Source organism: Liolophura sinensis, chromosome 1 (genome assembly GCF_032854445.1).
Source record: "Liolophura sinensis isolate JHLJ2023 chromosome 1, CUHK_Ljap_v2, whole genome shotgun sequence".
Classification (NCBI taxonomy): Eukaryota; Metazoa; Mollusca; class Polyplacophora; order Chitonida; family Chitonidae; genus Liolophura; species Liolophura sinensis.
In genome coordinates, this window is record NC_088295.1 from 87,402,639 (window position 1) to 87,420,397 (window position 17,759).

The 17,759-nt window shown below is 38.7% G+C and overlaps 1 protein-coding gene across 1 annotated transcript in view; it reads left to right on the plus strand.

Annotated features, from left to right (window-relative positions):
- LOC135461288 (ETS translocation variant 1-like) overlaps nucleotides 1-17,759 on the plus strand; it is a 58,278-nt gene that overhangs the window by 29,322 nt on the left and 11,197 nt on the right. The window contains 3 exon segments of the mRNA XM_064738300.1: nucleotides 6,077-6,309; nucleotides 10,922-10,987; nucleotides 15,176-15,274. Of these exon segments, the coding sequence (XP_064594370.1) occupies nucleotides 6,077-6,309; nucleotides 10,922-10,987; nucleotides 15,176-15,274 (398 nt within the window).

The following is a 17,759-nucleotide window of genomic DNA, read 5'->3' on the forward strand; positions in this document are numbered from 1 at the left end:
TTCTTTATAAATAGCTTTCATTTCTTTTTTAGTGGGTTGCATTTAGCTATGGTTATAATTAATAAGGAGGTTGTCAGGATGAATTTGCTGTCCTGGTTGAATCCAGTATTCGTCAGAAGGTGACTGGTGAATCAGTCAACAAGTACACGCTTATCTAAAATCTGTAGTTCTCTGAATGCTCAGGGTGAGTTGGTGTCTGTTTTGTGAGAAAATGCTGTTGTCTCTCTGCTTTACCCTGATGCCAGCTTATTCACCCAGAGAACTATCTGTTACAAAGGTAACAAGCTATTCTCTGAGATAAAGACATCTTGTCAGTCGCACGCGGCCCATCAGCCAAATTCCTCCTGGTTGTTATTTCTCTACAAAACCCGGCCTTTCTGTACCAGTGGAAATTTTCAACAAAAGAGAGACTGAGGCTCTATCTAGATTCTATAGACTGCAATCATCTAGACAATGCAGACAATCGTCAAGGCGACTCAGAGTAAAGCTGCTTTGGAAACAGTTAAGAGGGAGCTGACAATGGAGTTTGTGGTAGTGACAAAGTCAGAGCTTGTAGAACAGAGTAACGGGACAATGGCCCCTGTTTTTACTACAGGACCACTCACCCATACACTTAACCGCCCACAACACAGCAAGGCTGATGCTTGACCACATGCACAAGGACAAGCAGTGAAAAAGTGTACAGAAGACCAATCAGAACTATAGACAGAAAGGATTGAGCCTGGTGTAGAAACACGGGCATTGAACAGAAACATGGTCTGCTTTCTGAAGCGTCGACAGATCTATATTTGGTGCTTTTGTGAGGAGGAGCAGTCATTAAGTGAGGATGACAGGCTGGGTGGTTGGCGTTGTACACTGGTGGATTAGAAGGCAGGAACAATGGTCTGTTTGCCTATTGAGACCATAGTGGCCTTACAAACCATTTGATGTGAGCCCAGTCTTGAAGTGATTCTTTTGTTAACTCCTTGAATGTCCCTACAGCTTCTCTGTGATTAGCCAACTATTGACACATTTCTGCCAGCCCTCTTTCACAAGTGTTTACCTTCTTGTGAGAACATCACAGGACCTATTTACTTTGCACACCAAGAGCTGTTATAATTGCCTATATTATTTACAATTACTGAGCTAACTGCCATGTTGTACTATCTGCCTGTAGGTTTCAAGGTGTAGAAAAGTGACAGTGTTCACAGATCCATGGCGTGTAATCAGACACGGCCAATGTTACCATAAAGGAAATGAAATTGATAGTTTTTTTGAACATAAAGATTGTGTTCTAAGTAATTGTCACAAAATTAATATATTTTTGACAATTGTTGATAATGTCCAATTACACATGAATTACAGTCACTGAAGAAGCCAGCCACTCAAATTTCTCACAAATTTTGAAATCAAAACATTGACTTAAGGACATACATGTATCTCTGTGTTCACCCGACTTCTCTGTCAACACCAGCTGTTGGCCGGCTTAATATTACCTCATACCTTGCATTATCACCTGTCTCAGGGTTCATTTTAACACAACAGGCACCTGTTGGTTGACTGCATGAACAAGTCAGTATTGGTTGATATGTCGGATCAGGGAGAAGCTTATTTGGTACATTACTATAACCCGAGATGAGTTCATTCAGCATATGTTCCTAAATTCAGGATGTGATCGACTTTAATAGTTATGTAAACATGTACCACAGATTCATACACCTTGATTTTAGACTATGGTATTTGGTTGTAAAATTTATTTAAAAACTGAAAATTGGGGTAAGAAAACGCAATTCTGTGTTACAAGTACTCAAATTTTTGGGTATAAACTGAATTGAATTTGAAAATAAATGTGTAGCGATGAGTGATTGACTTCAATAGGGAACGGCTGCATCTGTGACAAGCGAAGGTGGGGAAGCATGTATTGGCTGTTATTAAATTAAAATTAGGCTTTAAATATATTCAAACTATGATGATAAGGTTTAGTGGGTATAAAACAAGATACAGGAAAGAAGATACAACACATGCTGGCTTCCAGTGAATGTCACTTTGATACACACTATCCCATTGGCTGTGTCTGTCCTGTGGACCAATGAGTGAGGTTCTAACAAATTATGAACTGTATACAACAACGCAATATTAGTGGTTTCTGGCCAGCTACCGAGGACGATTAAAACCGAAAAACAATCTAAAACTAATCGTGTTGCTTGAACACATGAATGACTGGCTCCGATAATGGCGAATTGACAGGGTTTATGTTGAACTGCTCAAAAGTTGACTGGTGACTTCGCCAGTTGATTAAAAGTACTCACTTGACAGTCAAACACTGGAGCGAGAAAACAAGTCACACCTCTTAGGCTCTTTGAATACTGCTCACAGTAGGTGCAAATGTCATCTGATTACATAATGACAATCCACCTCTTGTTGTTTTAATCTCTGATCGAGATTACAAGGATTAGCGACACCGCAGGAAACAAAAGAGGATTATAGCCACTCTTGATATATTATTATAACTCGGAAAATTAAACAGTTTGAGTATTTTTTTTCAGTATTTCCTTGATCCTGCGAACCCATCTTTGAGGTAAATCTTTGCATAAACTGCCAGCGAATAATAAATACTTGTAGCCCTATATAGGGCCTATGTTTATTTATTACTTTCTTTGTAATGTAGTATGTAATATTTATTACTTTCTTTCTTTCTTCTGATATTTATAACAACCAACAACTGAACGTGCATGGTTTATAACTGTTTCATTAAATACCTCTGAGGAGGATAAGCCTTATCTCTGTATTTTGCACATTTGCACTTTTGATATAATGTTTGTTAGCTCCTTTCTTAGCTTTAATATAACAACCAACAACTGAACATGAATCACCATGTTTTACGACTGTTTTACTGTGCAGTGTATATCTCTGATCAGGATAATATACCTGTAAAAGTATCTGCATATATGAACAATAAAATCATGACCAGAAATGAACCTCAAATGAAATTAACCTTTCTTGTCTCATTCATATATATATATATATATATATATATATATATATATATATATATATATATATATATATATATATATATATATATACACACACACACACACACACACACACACACACACACACACGGGTATATCATATATATTTTCACGTGCACAAAATTACCTGTCGCTAAAGCGGAATTAAGCTCAACCCCAGGTTATAGCCGGTGTTTAAAATATAAATAAACTCAATCTGGATCAGTAAAAAAAAAAAACAATTTGGAGTTTCCAGTTGTAAAAATTTGGACTTGGAATTTGGTAAATCAAGGCATGTATCTTAATTTGAATCAGTTAACACCAGTTGATGTTGCACAGAATACACTTGGTCTTTATCACTTTATTATACAGGTTACTAGTATAATGGTTATCATTTATGCACAACAAATGTGATTTCTCCAATGATTGAGCCTTGAATACATATTGACCAATTGTCAGACCAATAAAATATTCACCAAGATGAATGCAATGTTATTGGTAAGGTAATTACTATAGTTCATTATTTTCAAATTTTAGTGTGAATTCCTGAAGCAATTGTGCTACATACATATATCTATGATGAAATGGTAAATGTTGATACTGATATATATATATATATATGTGTGTGTGTGTGTGTGTGTAAAATATGAAAGTCATTTAAAAATGTGTACATGAAATTAAATCTTAATTGACATGTTTATTTATTTTTATTTTTGGAATGTGAATTTATGTAAATACCTCTGAGGTTTAGGTCCATCAACAAAAAAAAAAAATTAAGCTAAACATTAAAATGCATTAATTCTGATGAGTTTTTCATATTAAGACAGTTAATTATTCAGTGCTATATGATTGTTGACTGAGTTGTTAGAGGCCAGAGGGTTTGATGCTGGTATTGGAAAAGAACACATTAAAATACAAATCATTAGAGTAATCCTCTTGAAGCCATTTGATTAGTCTTCATTTGTGTTTCGTCTTTAACAGAGGGTTTGAACAGACAGAGAGTGCGCCAGAGGCCGTCTGCACTAAAACAGCATCTTGTCTGGATTTGTCATTTATAAATGACTGTTTTGTGTCTAGAAAGCTTCAACAAGTTCTGATGTTCTGCTGAAGGGAATCTTGCCCCTTAGCTGACAGAGAGTGTTCAAAGAGGAAACAATGGGCAGCTTTGTTTGTCAAAGAATGGAGCGTTTTGACTTAGATGACGAAAGTCTGAGAATCAATAGCTTTTAGAGTGGGCCAAAATCCTCACATTAAAACGGGGTAATTAGCAGGCCATTGAAATCTGCCAGCTAATCTCATAGCAAAAAGATTGTTTTTATTTGGTCAGATTCTGTTCGCATAAAGTACATGGTGACTTTGGACAGCTTGCGCTTCTGTTACGTTGAATGCCTTCTTATCAGGTTGATGATCAGAAGGTTGGCCGATACGACCAACCTGCGCCCTGCACAATCTTCCCCGCTAAATGAAACTTGATTGCCTGTAATGATGGAGCTGAAAGCATTGAAATGGATAACGCGAGAGATAAAAGGCCAGCGAATAAGCTACTAACCCATCCATCTCAGCCACGCATTTGAAATTGGATAATAGGGATCATTTAGTTTTTCCAATCCTTTGATTTATTTACAAACTACCTATTGTAGATTATGACATTATCAAACTGACTGCTAACAACGCTTGGAAGTCATTTTTATTTACGTTATACATCAAGTCATTATGTTGTAATTCTAGAGTTGTGAACATCAAGTATTTGTTACAAAAAATGCTATGAAGCATGGATGGGGGTTCTGTTCTACAAAACACGGTGTTCTTGCATATAGCCAGCCGTGCTTAACAGAGGGAACTCCTATCACTCTGGGTCTAACACAATCACATCGGTTTGACCATCAAAATGAGTTGTGGATGAATATGTATTTAAGACAACTTATGCAAACCTCACTGAGCTTTTAATAGTTAGAAATGTGAGGAAAGTAATCGCATTGTGTGTCTATATATGTGTATATGATATGGAATCTACTGTTTAAATTTTTTAAACTTGCAATAACCATTTACCCAACACTATTTAAAACCAGATAAAAGTAAATTAATTAGACAAGCTACATAAGTAAATCCGCTGAAGTAGATGTGTGGAAGCAAATCCTACAAATATACGTCTGGTGATGGGGGGATTTGAGAAATGAGAGACTTTTTTGTGGCACTGGGACCATAACACAACCATAGAGTGTTGCGGCAAAATGGTTTGGTGTTATAAAAATCAATATTAAAATACAGACTTTGGCAGTTAATTTAGCCTACTTTGATTGGTTGCAATGTGCACGATTTTTTACACAGTTACAAAGTGATAGCCCTTTTGTTAGCTGATTGTGTTCTGGTTACCTTGACGACAAGCGCACCGATCTTTATCGTTCCATGTAAAACTGACAGAGCATACGATGCAGGTGAATTACTGCCTCAGCACATAATTTTCTCTTATTTGGAGAAACTTAAAGACCGTCCTTATAACTATACACAATTGTTGTCCTTGAAACAGGCTGTTTCCTGGACCAAAAAGGTTGAGATTGTGATGATAATTTTTTTTTTTTAACATTGTAACAATGACAGGTGTTACAGCTAGGGAAAAGAGAGGGTATAGATGTACAGTGTACATAGATTATGGTGGTGGAGGAGCTTCTTCACCATTCTTCACTGTCAACACTGTGTAGATCTTTCGTTAGATCTACTTACTTTGGTCTACCCTAACACGACCATTCTACACATATATCTACAGTACATTTGAGAAGATGTACATTTTAGGACAAATTTTACTTTGCACAGCTTCTTCCTAAATTCATGTGAAAATGTATATATTAAGAACTATAAAATGATTTTATTTTTCTTAAGTCTCATGTAGGTGTACTGAAGGGAGTGAAGTATGATGTTAAACCCCAAGCACTCACTCAATCACTGAAATGAGTTATCAAAGGCAATGACCACCTGTCCACATCATAGCTTTCTGACTGTAGGATGACTTATTCATGCAGATGTGTTTATCATAATCTAAGAACTCCAGTATTTGTTGATATATGTTTGGATGTGATTTGTTACAGGTACAACAGGCCGAGTTCAGGCTCCAGTAGTGGGTATGGGTCCCCAGAGCCCCAGCAGCCATACCTGGTTCATCCCCAACAGAGGGGGGTGGCCACGCCCTACTCCCACCAGTACTTCAAACAGGAGTACCAGGAGAGAGGCTTTGATCCCTCTGCACGCCCACCAGGCTACGCTGGCATGCCCACCATGTTACCTGTCAAAGCCGAACCACGAGACACAGGCTATGAAAGTGGTAAGCTTTAGTCTGTTGCTCCAGTTAATGATATACTCCACAAACAAATTAAATGTAGCGTAACACAGCAGGTAAGTCCTGCTTCTTTCTTGAAAGTTTTCTCGGTAAGCTGTTTACACAGTGTGAAGAGATGTGATGGGTATTATTGCTGCCATGATGGTGGGAGGCAGCTTATTTCCCAGCCAGATGATCAGTAGGCACATGTAATGTGGTCACTTCTTCAGACATGTTATAAATGTATATCACAAATAGGCCACCCACATGTAAACTAACATGAAGATTCCACTATTGTGGTTCAGCTCAAATTGAAGAGGCTCTCCATAGCTGAGATGGGTTAAAGCACTGACTTGGTCTCGGTTAGGCCCTTGATCATTGCATGTTCGAACCTCGCTCTTGTTGCTTTGGCTGTGACTTAAAATCATAGGGTTTGTTAGGTATAGCAGAGGGCTGTGGTTTTTCTCCAAACATTCCTGTCTCTTCCACTTAAAAACCTTGGTGGGTGGTGTTCAGATAAAAGAAAAACAATCAAATGAATAAATATATTGTTTTCACAAACGAGTACATCCTAACATGTGAATAAAAGGGAACACACTCATGTACACGTCTGAAAACAAGGCTACAAGGTACAAACTAAGGGTAAATCTGACATTCTCACAAAAGGAGCACACCCATGCACACATCTGAGAACATATCTACAATGTACAAAGTAAGCCTAAATCTGACATCCTCACAAAAAGAGCACACTCATGCACACATCTGAGAACATATCTACAATGTACAAAGTAAGCGTAAATCTGACATCCTCACAAAAGGAGCACACCCGTGCACACATCTGAGAAAGATATCTACAATGTACAAAGTAAGCGTAAATCTGACATCCTCACAAAAGGAGCACACCCGTGCACACATCTGAGAAAGATATCTACAAAGTACAAAGTAAGCGTAAATCTGACATCCTCACAAAAGGAGCTCACCCATGCACACATCTGAGAACATATCTACAATGTGCAAAGTAAGCATAAATCTGACATCCTCACAAAAGGAGCACACCCATACACACATCTGAAAACATATCTACAATGTGCAAAGTAAGCCTAAATCTGACATCCTCACAAAAGGAGCACACCCATACACACATCTGAAAACATATCTACAATGTGCAAAGTAAGTGTAAATCTGACATCTTCACAAAGTGCACTCTCTAGATCATCTCATCGACTGAATTTATTGCCGAAACAGTTCTCAAAAATATCTACTTGCATAAAATGTTTTTTTTTTTCACTTCTGGTTGCTGTTCTATGATCGGGTGTAATTTGGCACTGTTTTACTGTAGCAGTCCTGATGCTGTCAGAGTGACACCCAGTCTTTGTAATGGACCTGCCTTAGTTTTCCCCTCAGTGACCACCTGATTGGCTACCACAAGTTCGACCTGACCATGTAGAAAACTAATAATGGCCTGGTGTGTTTAAAAGGCTTTAACCTTTGCTCTTGGGTCAGGATTCTTTAACAATCAATGGCCCTCTGCCTCAGACCAATGCTTTACACAGCAGTGTAGTGGCTTTTCTATCCACCTTTCCCCAGATCAGATTAAAGATACCCGTCTGTTTTGGTTTGGTTCCCCCTGTCTAGCAAATTGGGGTGTCTATGTCCACACATGGGGAAAGACTAGCATACAAAGATCAGTTCTCCTCCAACACCCTAGTGGAATTTGGAACACAGTTACTGTTACTCAGAGGAAGTGCCAATCAAAATTTAGAATAGCAGCATACAATATTTATTTGTGTCGGTACTGTGATTTGGGGCATTTTCTCACCAATGCTCTGACCATGATATCCAGAGCGTCGCTCTATCCATGACAAAGACCATATATACTTTGCTGAGTGGACGAAATGCATGTCAGAGGCATATAATAAGCTGAACTTGCTATCAGGGTCTAACCAACAGGGTAGGAGAGAAAAGATTGCAGAATTTTGGTGAAATGTTAGAAATTTTCTTCTCGGTGAGTGCCTGAGGTGAGGCTGATGGAGAAGAAATTGTCGCGAGGTAATTAGAGCGGTAATCAAGTCTCGGGAAGCTGATGGTGGTTTGGTCGGTGTTCTCTAACAGCTCCGAGACGTTGACGTTAAGGTGGAACTACGGGGAGCAAAGGCCGCTAATCCTTCATGTCTGTTTGCTACAAATTTGCCCTTGGGCCTTCATGCTTCAAGCAGTGGGCTGGCAAAAAGTTCTCTGTAGTGGCTGAGGCTTGACTTAATTTACCCATTGATTAGCCCATGAACAACACAGAGAGCATGGTCTGATTATACTTAGTGGAATAGAGCACCAGCTGATGCATTGTTGTTGGAAACTTGTTAGCATTTTCACCTGCCTTACTAAGTTCAGCTTGTTGTCAATAAGCATCGAAAATTTTGTCTGTTTTCTTGAATTCAGCCCCAGTGTCATTACCTATTAACATTTGGGAAACAAGACAAAGTATCTATGTTTAACATAGAAACTTTCAAATCAGCCTGAACCCCTGTGGGCTGGAGGGGTGGGGTACAGTGAAGTGGGTGATGAGGGGTTGGTTGATGTGGATGGTTCTGCCGATAGGACACTAATACTGCGACTATTACATTATTAATCCTCCCTATCATATGCGCCATGGGTGTTTTACCGTGATCTCTTCTCACTATCTCCTGATTAAATTTACCTCCCCCCTCTGAGCTTCATTAAGTGACAATCTCAGGCAGGGTTAACCCTACAGATTAGACGGGAGGTGTTTTGGCTTGGTGGGGTTTCCTTTTTTGTGGTGGCACTGATGTGTGGGCACACAGATGATCTGCTTACTGCCGGAGACCCCGGTTAAAGACTGTGCCCCTCTCTAAATAAAACAACTAGCCCTAATCCTCTCACAGGTGCCTTCTATGGCTTACTGGTCGTCTGCCAGGCCAGGTCAAAAATTCATGGTAAAACAATCCTCATTTCCTCCCCAGACACAACTGTTGATGACAGCATTTAGCCCTCCCTTCCAGGAGTAAATTGGAGAACAAATTGAAGCAAATATTTGTAAACTGTAGTGTCACTTGTAAGATGACTATGGAGGATTCAGTAGGAACAGAACGATTTTTTATCTTACTACAGACATGTTCAAGAATTAAAAGATGTGCAGTTACATAAATTAAGAGAATAACAGCTTGAGAGAATGAGCTTACCATAGATTGGTAATACCTTTGAGCGTACAAGTTCGCAGAGGATATTTCTTGCAGGATGTAGCCATGGACTGCAGGATTGCATGTCCATATGTGTTTGAAACTGTTTACCCACCGAATGTGTTTGTTTTTTTCCCCTCCACAATATAGTTTGATTCACAGACTTGTAATTAGGCCCAGTGGGATGTCAACTGTGAACTAGAAAGGTCTTGGTCCATTAAGAATACGCATGGTGTTTTTCTTCGTGTGGAGTGGCCGACCATCCAACCTAGTGTTTGACTCAGTGGGTCTCATTATTTTCTGGATTTAAGGCCCCATTTTAAGTAGAGGCATAGCAAGAGCACAACAGAAGAACATGTGCTGCTGTGATTTGGGTGAAGAATGGAATTGTTCCAGGGGGTGATTAACGGCACAACAAACAGGTTGGAAAACGTTAAGGGCTGGCCTGTGAAGTTTATTGAAGACTTTTCATGACTAATGACCATATGTGCTACGTGTACTTTTATACTTGCTTCAAAATTAATAATTTAGGCTTTATTATTTTGTGTTAATTAAACCTACTCCTACCTACGTGGCCAGATCCGTGTTCCTATTCACTATCATAGTGTAAGGAATTGATGACCATAATGTGGAAACGTGAACCCGTGCATAGTTTCTGGAGTAGATCAGAATTTACAATCTGACAGTTTTTGTAGACATACATCTAGAACTATCCCTTTTATTAAATCCCACCAGGATATTAGGCATGAAATAAATGTTTTTAAAGTAATTGGCATCAATGAGATAGTGGCAGAAAGAAACCATTTTGTTACTATGATAACAAGAGACGGGGTGCTCTTGGCTGATTGGTCACTGTTAAATTGTTCCCATTCATTCAGGCTGTGAAGCTGTATATTATGAAATGCCTGTCCAGAGATGTTCTTTGTTTCTGCAAATACATGTATTCCTCCAACTGAAGCTGTGACCAATAAAACTGCTCCTGTCCAGAACTAATTGGCATGGAGATATGTAGTTGATAAAAGCCATTAGTCTCCAGAGTCTTTATATGTCATATATTAGAATGTAAAGCTCATAAAATCTGAGTTATGCCATTCCATAACATCTCTCTTGTCAGGCCAAATGTGTCATAAATTGCTAATTATTGCCTTATGATAATTACTGTTCATAAATTCTCCCATCCCTTTGGCTTAATGTATGGGTACATTGAAAACAATACATTCAAGCAAACTTTGCACGGACTTTTTTTCAAACTGTAAATTTATGTTACAGATGATTCTTCAAATTTGGGAAATGGGTCACATTGCATAATGCATGTTCAGGAAACTTGTAGATGAATGTTTTTGTTTTATTTATTTTGTTTGATTAAATAAATTTGACATGAAAAGTGTAGATGTGTATAGCAGTTTGATGTTGTAACCTTTCAGCAGATGGCAGCCCACACTGTGCAGAGTATGCGCGCCATGACTATCTGAGTGGAGGACATTTGGAAGGTGAGAACATTGAACATGGAAGTGCTCCTTGTAAAATTCATATCTACATATCTTAAAATTTTCTGATTTATGTTCAAATTATACACATTTTCGTGCTAAACACCAGAAGGTGTGTGTACATCATCAGTGTTTGTCTCAGTACATGCAGATGCTCTTGATGATTCATCAGGTAGAAAATGCATGTTCACAAATTCCATAAATTTTCATGAAAAAATTTTGCAGAAAATATTATTGTTGTTATGTATACTGTAAAGAATATTTTATTTTCTAATTTTTTATTTGACCAAAGTTTATTTGATTAAGGGTATTTAACTTGGCGTTGAAGGTTTCCTGTATGTATGTAAATTTTCCAGAGTACTTATTAAAACTGAAATGGAGCATGTAGCTCTCCTAAGCGTGGCTTGTAAGAACTGAATACAAAGTTTGGGTCAACAAAGGTTTGGGAAAAGCTGAAGTTTATGTCAAGTCATGCTTATGAAAAGCTTTTCACGTGATGAAACCAGTATATTTCATGTTGCACATTTGTCTTGTGTGGCTTTTTGCTGGTGCTACGAATGACAATCAATCATGTATTACAGGAGCAATTCTGTGTGGATTGATAGCATGGTAGGGTGGAGAAACAGTTATGGCTTCATGTTTTTGTGCGCTGACAGTTTTAAACTGTGATCATTTTGCCAGCAGTATGGCTTCACAGGGGAAATGGTGCTGCTTTTGCGCTGTGAAAAATGACAGGTCTGAATAATGCAGATGACAGTTTGTCCGCAAAACTCTGGGGAATTCATTAATATTCATGGCTAAACAGAAGGTGTCATTGTGACTGGTGATGTGTGAGGGATAGGTCAAGACGCCTGCCCATGGACTCTACCTCGTAGGATTTCACATGTCACTGGCCTTGCTCACTCCAAACCACTTTCATGTTGTGTCGACCACAAGCCATTTCAACTTGTCCTTTGATGACAACTGATCAGGATCCCATGGCCTGACTGGAGTTTGTTTCTCATGATGTGCTAAAAGAAAGAGTAAATGATACAAAATTGACCAATTTTGCCCTGTCCTTATTTTTTGGCATAACCAGTTTTCATCAAGGAAAAGTGATTTTATGCAAAAGTGTTGTAATGACAAATCTGGTCATTCATCATGTTTTAAGGCTAATCACTTCTTCAATAACTCAAACGTACAGTTTGAATTTTTTCTATCACAGGGATTCATTAATGTTGTATTATTCACCTATTGTTTATTGTTAATTGGTAATGCAAGATCTCTCTACAGAAAAGAGGTTGCAAAGCAAAGAGTCATCATAGACAAGGCTGTGCTGCCTTAATTGAGTGCCATAATGCAGACTCAGATTTATTAACTTGTGTCAGTTTGAAGTGAGGCGCTGAGCAAGTCATTTGCGGCATAAATCATATCTAATTATTTCATCACAGTAGTGCTTCTTTGAAATTTGATGATGGTGAGGTCTGAAATGAATTTTTTAAAGTAATGTCAGTTTAGCAGGAGAGTTTTGGCATGGTTTCTTCAGTAAGCAGACTTTATTACCCCAAAGGAGGAAGTGATCCAGGACAACCCTGATTCCTTACTGTATTGGACTAGACATTGCACATGTCCGTGAAGCGCAGCAAGTACGAAGACAGGCAAAATTTATAGCTCATTTGAACAATAGAATAAATCGTTCTCAGATTTAAGTTTTCTTGTTTGAAAAACAGGGGTATTTGGAGATTGGCCAATTTTCAGCACATCTTATGTCCAACAGAGTGAAGTTTAATTCATTAATTTAATGCTTGAACTGTAAGTATGTAGGGCATGGATTTGCGATACTTCGAAGTGTCTCCAGAGTTGAATTTGAGGAAGTAGAATGCTGTATCGGGTTGCCCAATGATGATTAGTGATTCGGGACAGTGCGGGTTGCTGGCCTCCTACACCAGAGAGTCTGAAGGTCAGGGTAGTTAGAGGACCAGCAGGCTGATGCCACACTTCTTTGCCGGCCATAATCAAACCCCACGGGATCCAGTAATGATTGTGAGGCCTTGATTCCAGTCTCTTAGCGCCGCTGACAATCTTCCTCAATAAGCTGGCTCCTGGCTGCCATGACAAGAGAGCAAGGCCTATTGTGTTGACTGCACACAAAGCCAGACCTGACCAGCACTTGTCTTCTAAAACCCCAACAAGAGGCTTTGTGAATACGGCCCGCAGATACTTCTATAAGAGTTGCTCTAATGTTGTTGTGATGTGCACTGGTCTGTCCGTTTCATCTCAAGCCAATAGTGGCTGCATATGTTGGCTGTCAATGAGGAGCATATGGTCTTTGGTTAAATAGAGGTCTCTGAAGAATTAACTTATAACGTATTCTAAACTTGTAATGTATCTTCTTGGTGAACACAGAAAGTTGAAAGCAGATTTTCAGCTAATAGATTTTGTTTTTTAGAAAGTAAAAAGAGCAAAGGATTTTTGAATAATTTCTTTCCACTGATGTTAGGGATTTGAGCTGTCTGCAGTCAAATTGGCCGGAATAATGGTGAAACATCTGCAGGCTAGTTGTCAAAATGATACCTGATGTGATGACGCCGTCCTTTTGCTAACATCGCGCTCAGATGCTTTCAGAAGAATCACTATTGTCAATGTGCCTGTTGAAGTGAAAGTATCTCTGATCAGTTTAGCCTCCAGCGGCTGCCATCTTTGTTATGGGCTAATTGGCTGTTTACCGCTGCTGTAATCCGCTTAAAGGGCGAGTAATACAGCTTTTGATACACTGTCTTCTGGCCAACAGACACGGGCCAAGCCCAGTGATGCATTAATTTATCAAATCTTGGGAGCTTATGTCAATGTTTACAGCCCCAGGCCATATTTCCATTTACAAGCTCTAATATTTTCTAAACATCCCCTCGGACCAAATATCACAAATGGATTAGCCAGCTATCATCAGAAAATAATTCCTATGAAATTTGCCTAAAATGAAATAAGCTTTGTTAAATTGAATGAAAAATGTGACAGGAGTCATGTTTTTCTGCAAACTTTTAATTTTGACGAAATTGAGTATCAGGACAGCCATGGGAGTTATGCTTCAGGTTGTTCACAGGTTGAAAATAGAAAAAAAATGTAGTTTGTTTACCAAATCTGGGAAGAATATACTCGAATTTATGACTCCAGAAAACTAAGCTTCCTGAGAAAGCATGAGGTATATAACCAAGTAAATGCATTCTATTTTTTCTAAACCTTTTTTTTACCCTGCAACATGCCAGAAACTTCAAGCACTTATCTTTGGCGAACAGAAATTATTTGCAACAGAATCAAAAAAAAAAAAAACAGTCTCATGAATTTGTTCAAGATATGTGGACTAATGAGCATGAAAAAAATGTTGCACATTTTATTCTTCACTTGTCAGGTGGCAAATCCAAGCCAATAAGAGGAATAATAATTTTCTTAAAGTTCAAGGTTAAGCCAGAAGTGTATTAGTTCCCCAATTATCCCACATCTGACCCATGTGAACCTCTTATTACCTAATAAACAGAGGTAGCCTGGTTGCTTTCTAAATATAATGAAAACAGGCTGCTTGCTGAAGACAAACAAAAAATGTTGCACAGTCTTTCTGTTTGATCTAAAACGTATGAATTATTGTTATTTCAAAGACTGAAATACTTGTATACATAAGTGACACAGCCATGAGTTCTAAAGGATGAGAAGGTCAGCATGGCTCACCTTGACTTTTCTTTGACAGCAGGCAGTCAACATGCCCATAAATGGCTGCACAATACTGGTAACAAATTTCAACAGTTTATTGTTCCAGAATGTAAATGCTAAGCATGAAATATTTTATTATATCATACAACATAATATTGCTCTATTGTGTTTTTAATTTTTATGAAGCCAGTTTTGAATGAAATAATTATATGAGTTATTGTATAAATTTTTTGGGCCTGTGTAGTTATGGTCATCAAGTACACCTAGTTGATCAGCAGAAAATACTTGGAATGAAAAAGATGAAATGTTTTATCCCACCTTTCTCTCTACTTGAATTGCTCTGATGTGAAGTTAATGTCTATGCTGTTTTTCTGCCCAAGCAGGCCTGATAATGAGATACCTGTGTGGTCATTTGAACTGTTAAGGCAGTGGTTAAGTTGATTAGGGGTATTACCTGCATACAATGGCTAACTTACCTGTCCTATAACAGTGTTCCCTTGTCATTAGCAGGTGTACAGTACCAGTATGAAAACCACATGAGAATGCTGTATCATGAAAACCAGACTTACCTGGAACGCTTCCGAGAGAAACAAAGAGAGAGATATGAAGGTAGGTTTATGTAACTCTCCTTCTCAACAGTTGTCTGTGTCTACCTACAGCTGACAGCAGATATTTTTGTTGTCGATGCCCAAGTAACAAAATTCAAGTACATGTACACTTGTTGGGAATTAATTATATGTACAGTATATTTAATAAAAAGCTGTCTTGAGTAATAATATCCTTTCTTCATTTGAGTGAAATTTATTTGTGGAGAATTGTGGTTGATTTTAATCACATCAAACATATTCGCTCTGAAGTCTGTATAACACTGTGATCTTATGATCCCAGTTTTATTCTCATTAGAACAGACTCTGTTGCTAGGCGGTGTTAATAAATGCCATTGTTTACTCTGGGTTAACCTCTTGCTGACGGATCCGCACTTTTATCCACCCATACCCGCCTCAACACAGTTCCCGTAAGCTTATTGATCATATCATAAGTTTTAATCAAAGAATTACAATGACATTTTTGACCAGAAGGCTTTAGTCTTATTTTTTCTGCGTCTCTCGCATGTTTCAATCTATGAAGGGGTTATTACTTGGCCTGCTGTAATCTACTCTGATCAGATTAGGATGTCTTTTTCTAATCTCTTCCATCCCTGGCCATTCATCTCAAGGTGTGCTGTCATAATTGATCAATTTGGGATAATTCCAGCATCTGCAATGGCCATGGAGCCCAAATTTGATACAGTGAGGTTGCGGACACTGAGCACGAGCACAGACAATAAAAACAGGGAGATTTTATTAGGGGCAGTCCTTGTGGTCGTAATGAAGTTTATTTTCAAGCCTGGCTGTAATTAAGTCGCCTATAACTCATGTAAATTACGGCATGACGTTGTGGGCGCCTGTTAGCAGCCCTTGGTCTGTTGGAACAGGTCTACTTACTGAGGACTGTGGCCAGGCTTTATTCCTCTCTGTGACGATAAATCACAGAGTGCCATAACCTTCAGCTGGATCTATCATGTGTGTATTACTGGTGAGCTCTGTCACAGAGAATGGATGTGAACCTGTCAGCACCCAGCAGGACCTGCCACTAATGCTACCCTCACAGTTTTTGTTATGTAAAATTATGCGGCGGACCTCTGCAGGAGTTATGACTGCATTAGAATGGCAGTGTAGGGCTGGTGTTAGAGGTCAGGTGAGAAACTGAAACACTTGTCTGATCTCAGCCTCCCAGTTATTACTTCAGTGTTAAAACTGGATTTTACACAACAATACTATCTCCTTAACTTTTTGTGTATATTAAGGTCCTGAAAACCTTGTCTACATATAACTGAATATTTCAGTGTTTGAAAGAAAATTTAGAAATTGTGTTGGCATGTTTTCTGTCATATTTTTTTTCTTTGAAAACTTTTTTCTGGTCTGTTTTTTACCAAAATAATATGGTCATATGACAGATGTTTTAGGTATACTAAAATTTGTTTTGCTAAGCATTGGATAAGGTGTCATATCCAGTTTTTGTTGCTCACTGATTAACTGTGTTTGCCCTTTTCAGGGCTTTATTTTCAACGGGAATCCAGGAATCGGATTCTCACCAAATTTACGTGAATCTCCTTAGATTGCCATAAGAAAGTCCCTGAAATAATTTTCAAAATGACCAACTGTTCTCAAATTTCCAGTTTGTCAACTCAACAAGTGGACTTACGATCGTAAACATCGCCATAATGCATGACTGTACGGCCATAAACATCGCCATAATGCACGACTGTATGACCGTAAACATTGCCATAATGCACGACTGTACGACCGTAAACATCGCCATAATGCACGACTGTACGACCGTAAATATCGCCATAATGCACGACCATACAAGCATAAACATCACCATAATGCATGACCATATGACCGTAAACATCGCCATAATGCATGACTGTACGACCGTCATCATCGCCATAATGCACGACCATACAAGCATAAACATCACCATAGTGCACGACCATACAAGCATAAACATCACCATAGTGCACGACCATATGATCGTAAACATCGCCATAATGCACGACCATACAAGCATAAACATCACCATAGTGCACGACCATACGACCGTAAACATCGCCATAATGCACGACTGTACAACCGTAAACACCGCCCAAAAGCACAACCTTATGGCCGTAAACATCCCCATCATGCATGACTGTATGACCGTAAACATCGCCATAATGCACGACCATAAGACCATAAGCCTCACCATAATGCACGACCATGGGACAGTAAATGTCACCATGATGCATGATGGTACGACTGTAAACATTGCCATAATGCATAAACATAAACAAGCATAAACATCACCATAGTGCACGACCATACGACTGTAAACATCGCCATAATGCACGACAATAAGACCATAAGTCTCACCATAATGCACGACCATGGGACAGTAAACGTCGCCATGATGCATGATGGTACGACCGTAAACATCGCCATAATGCATGACCATATGACCGTAAGCCTCACCATAATGCACGACCATGGGACAGTAAACATCACCATAATGC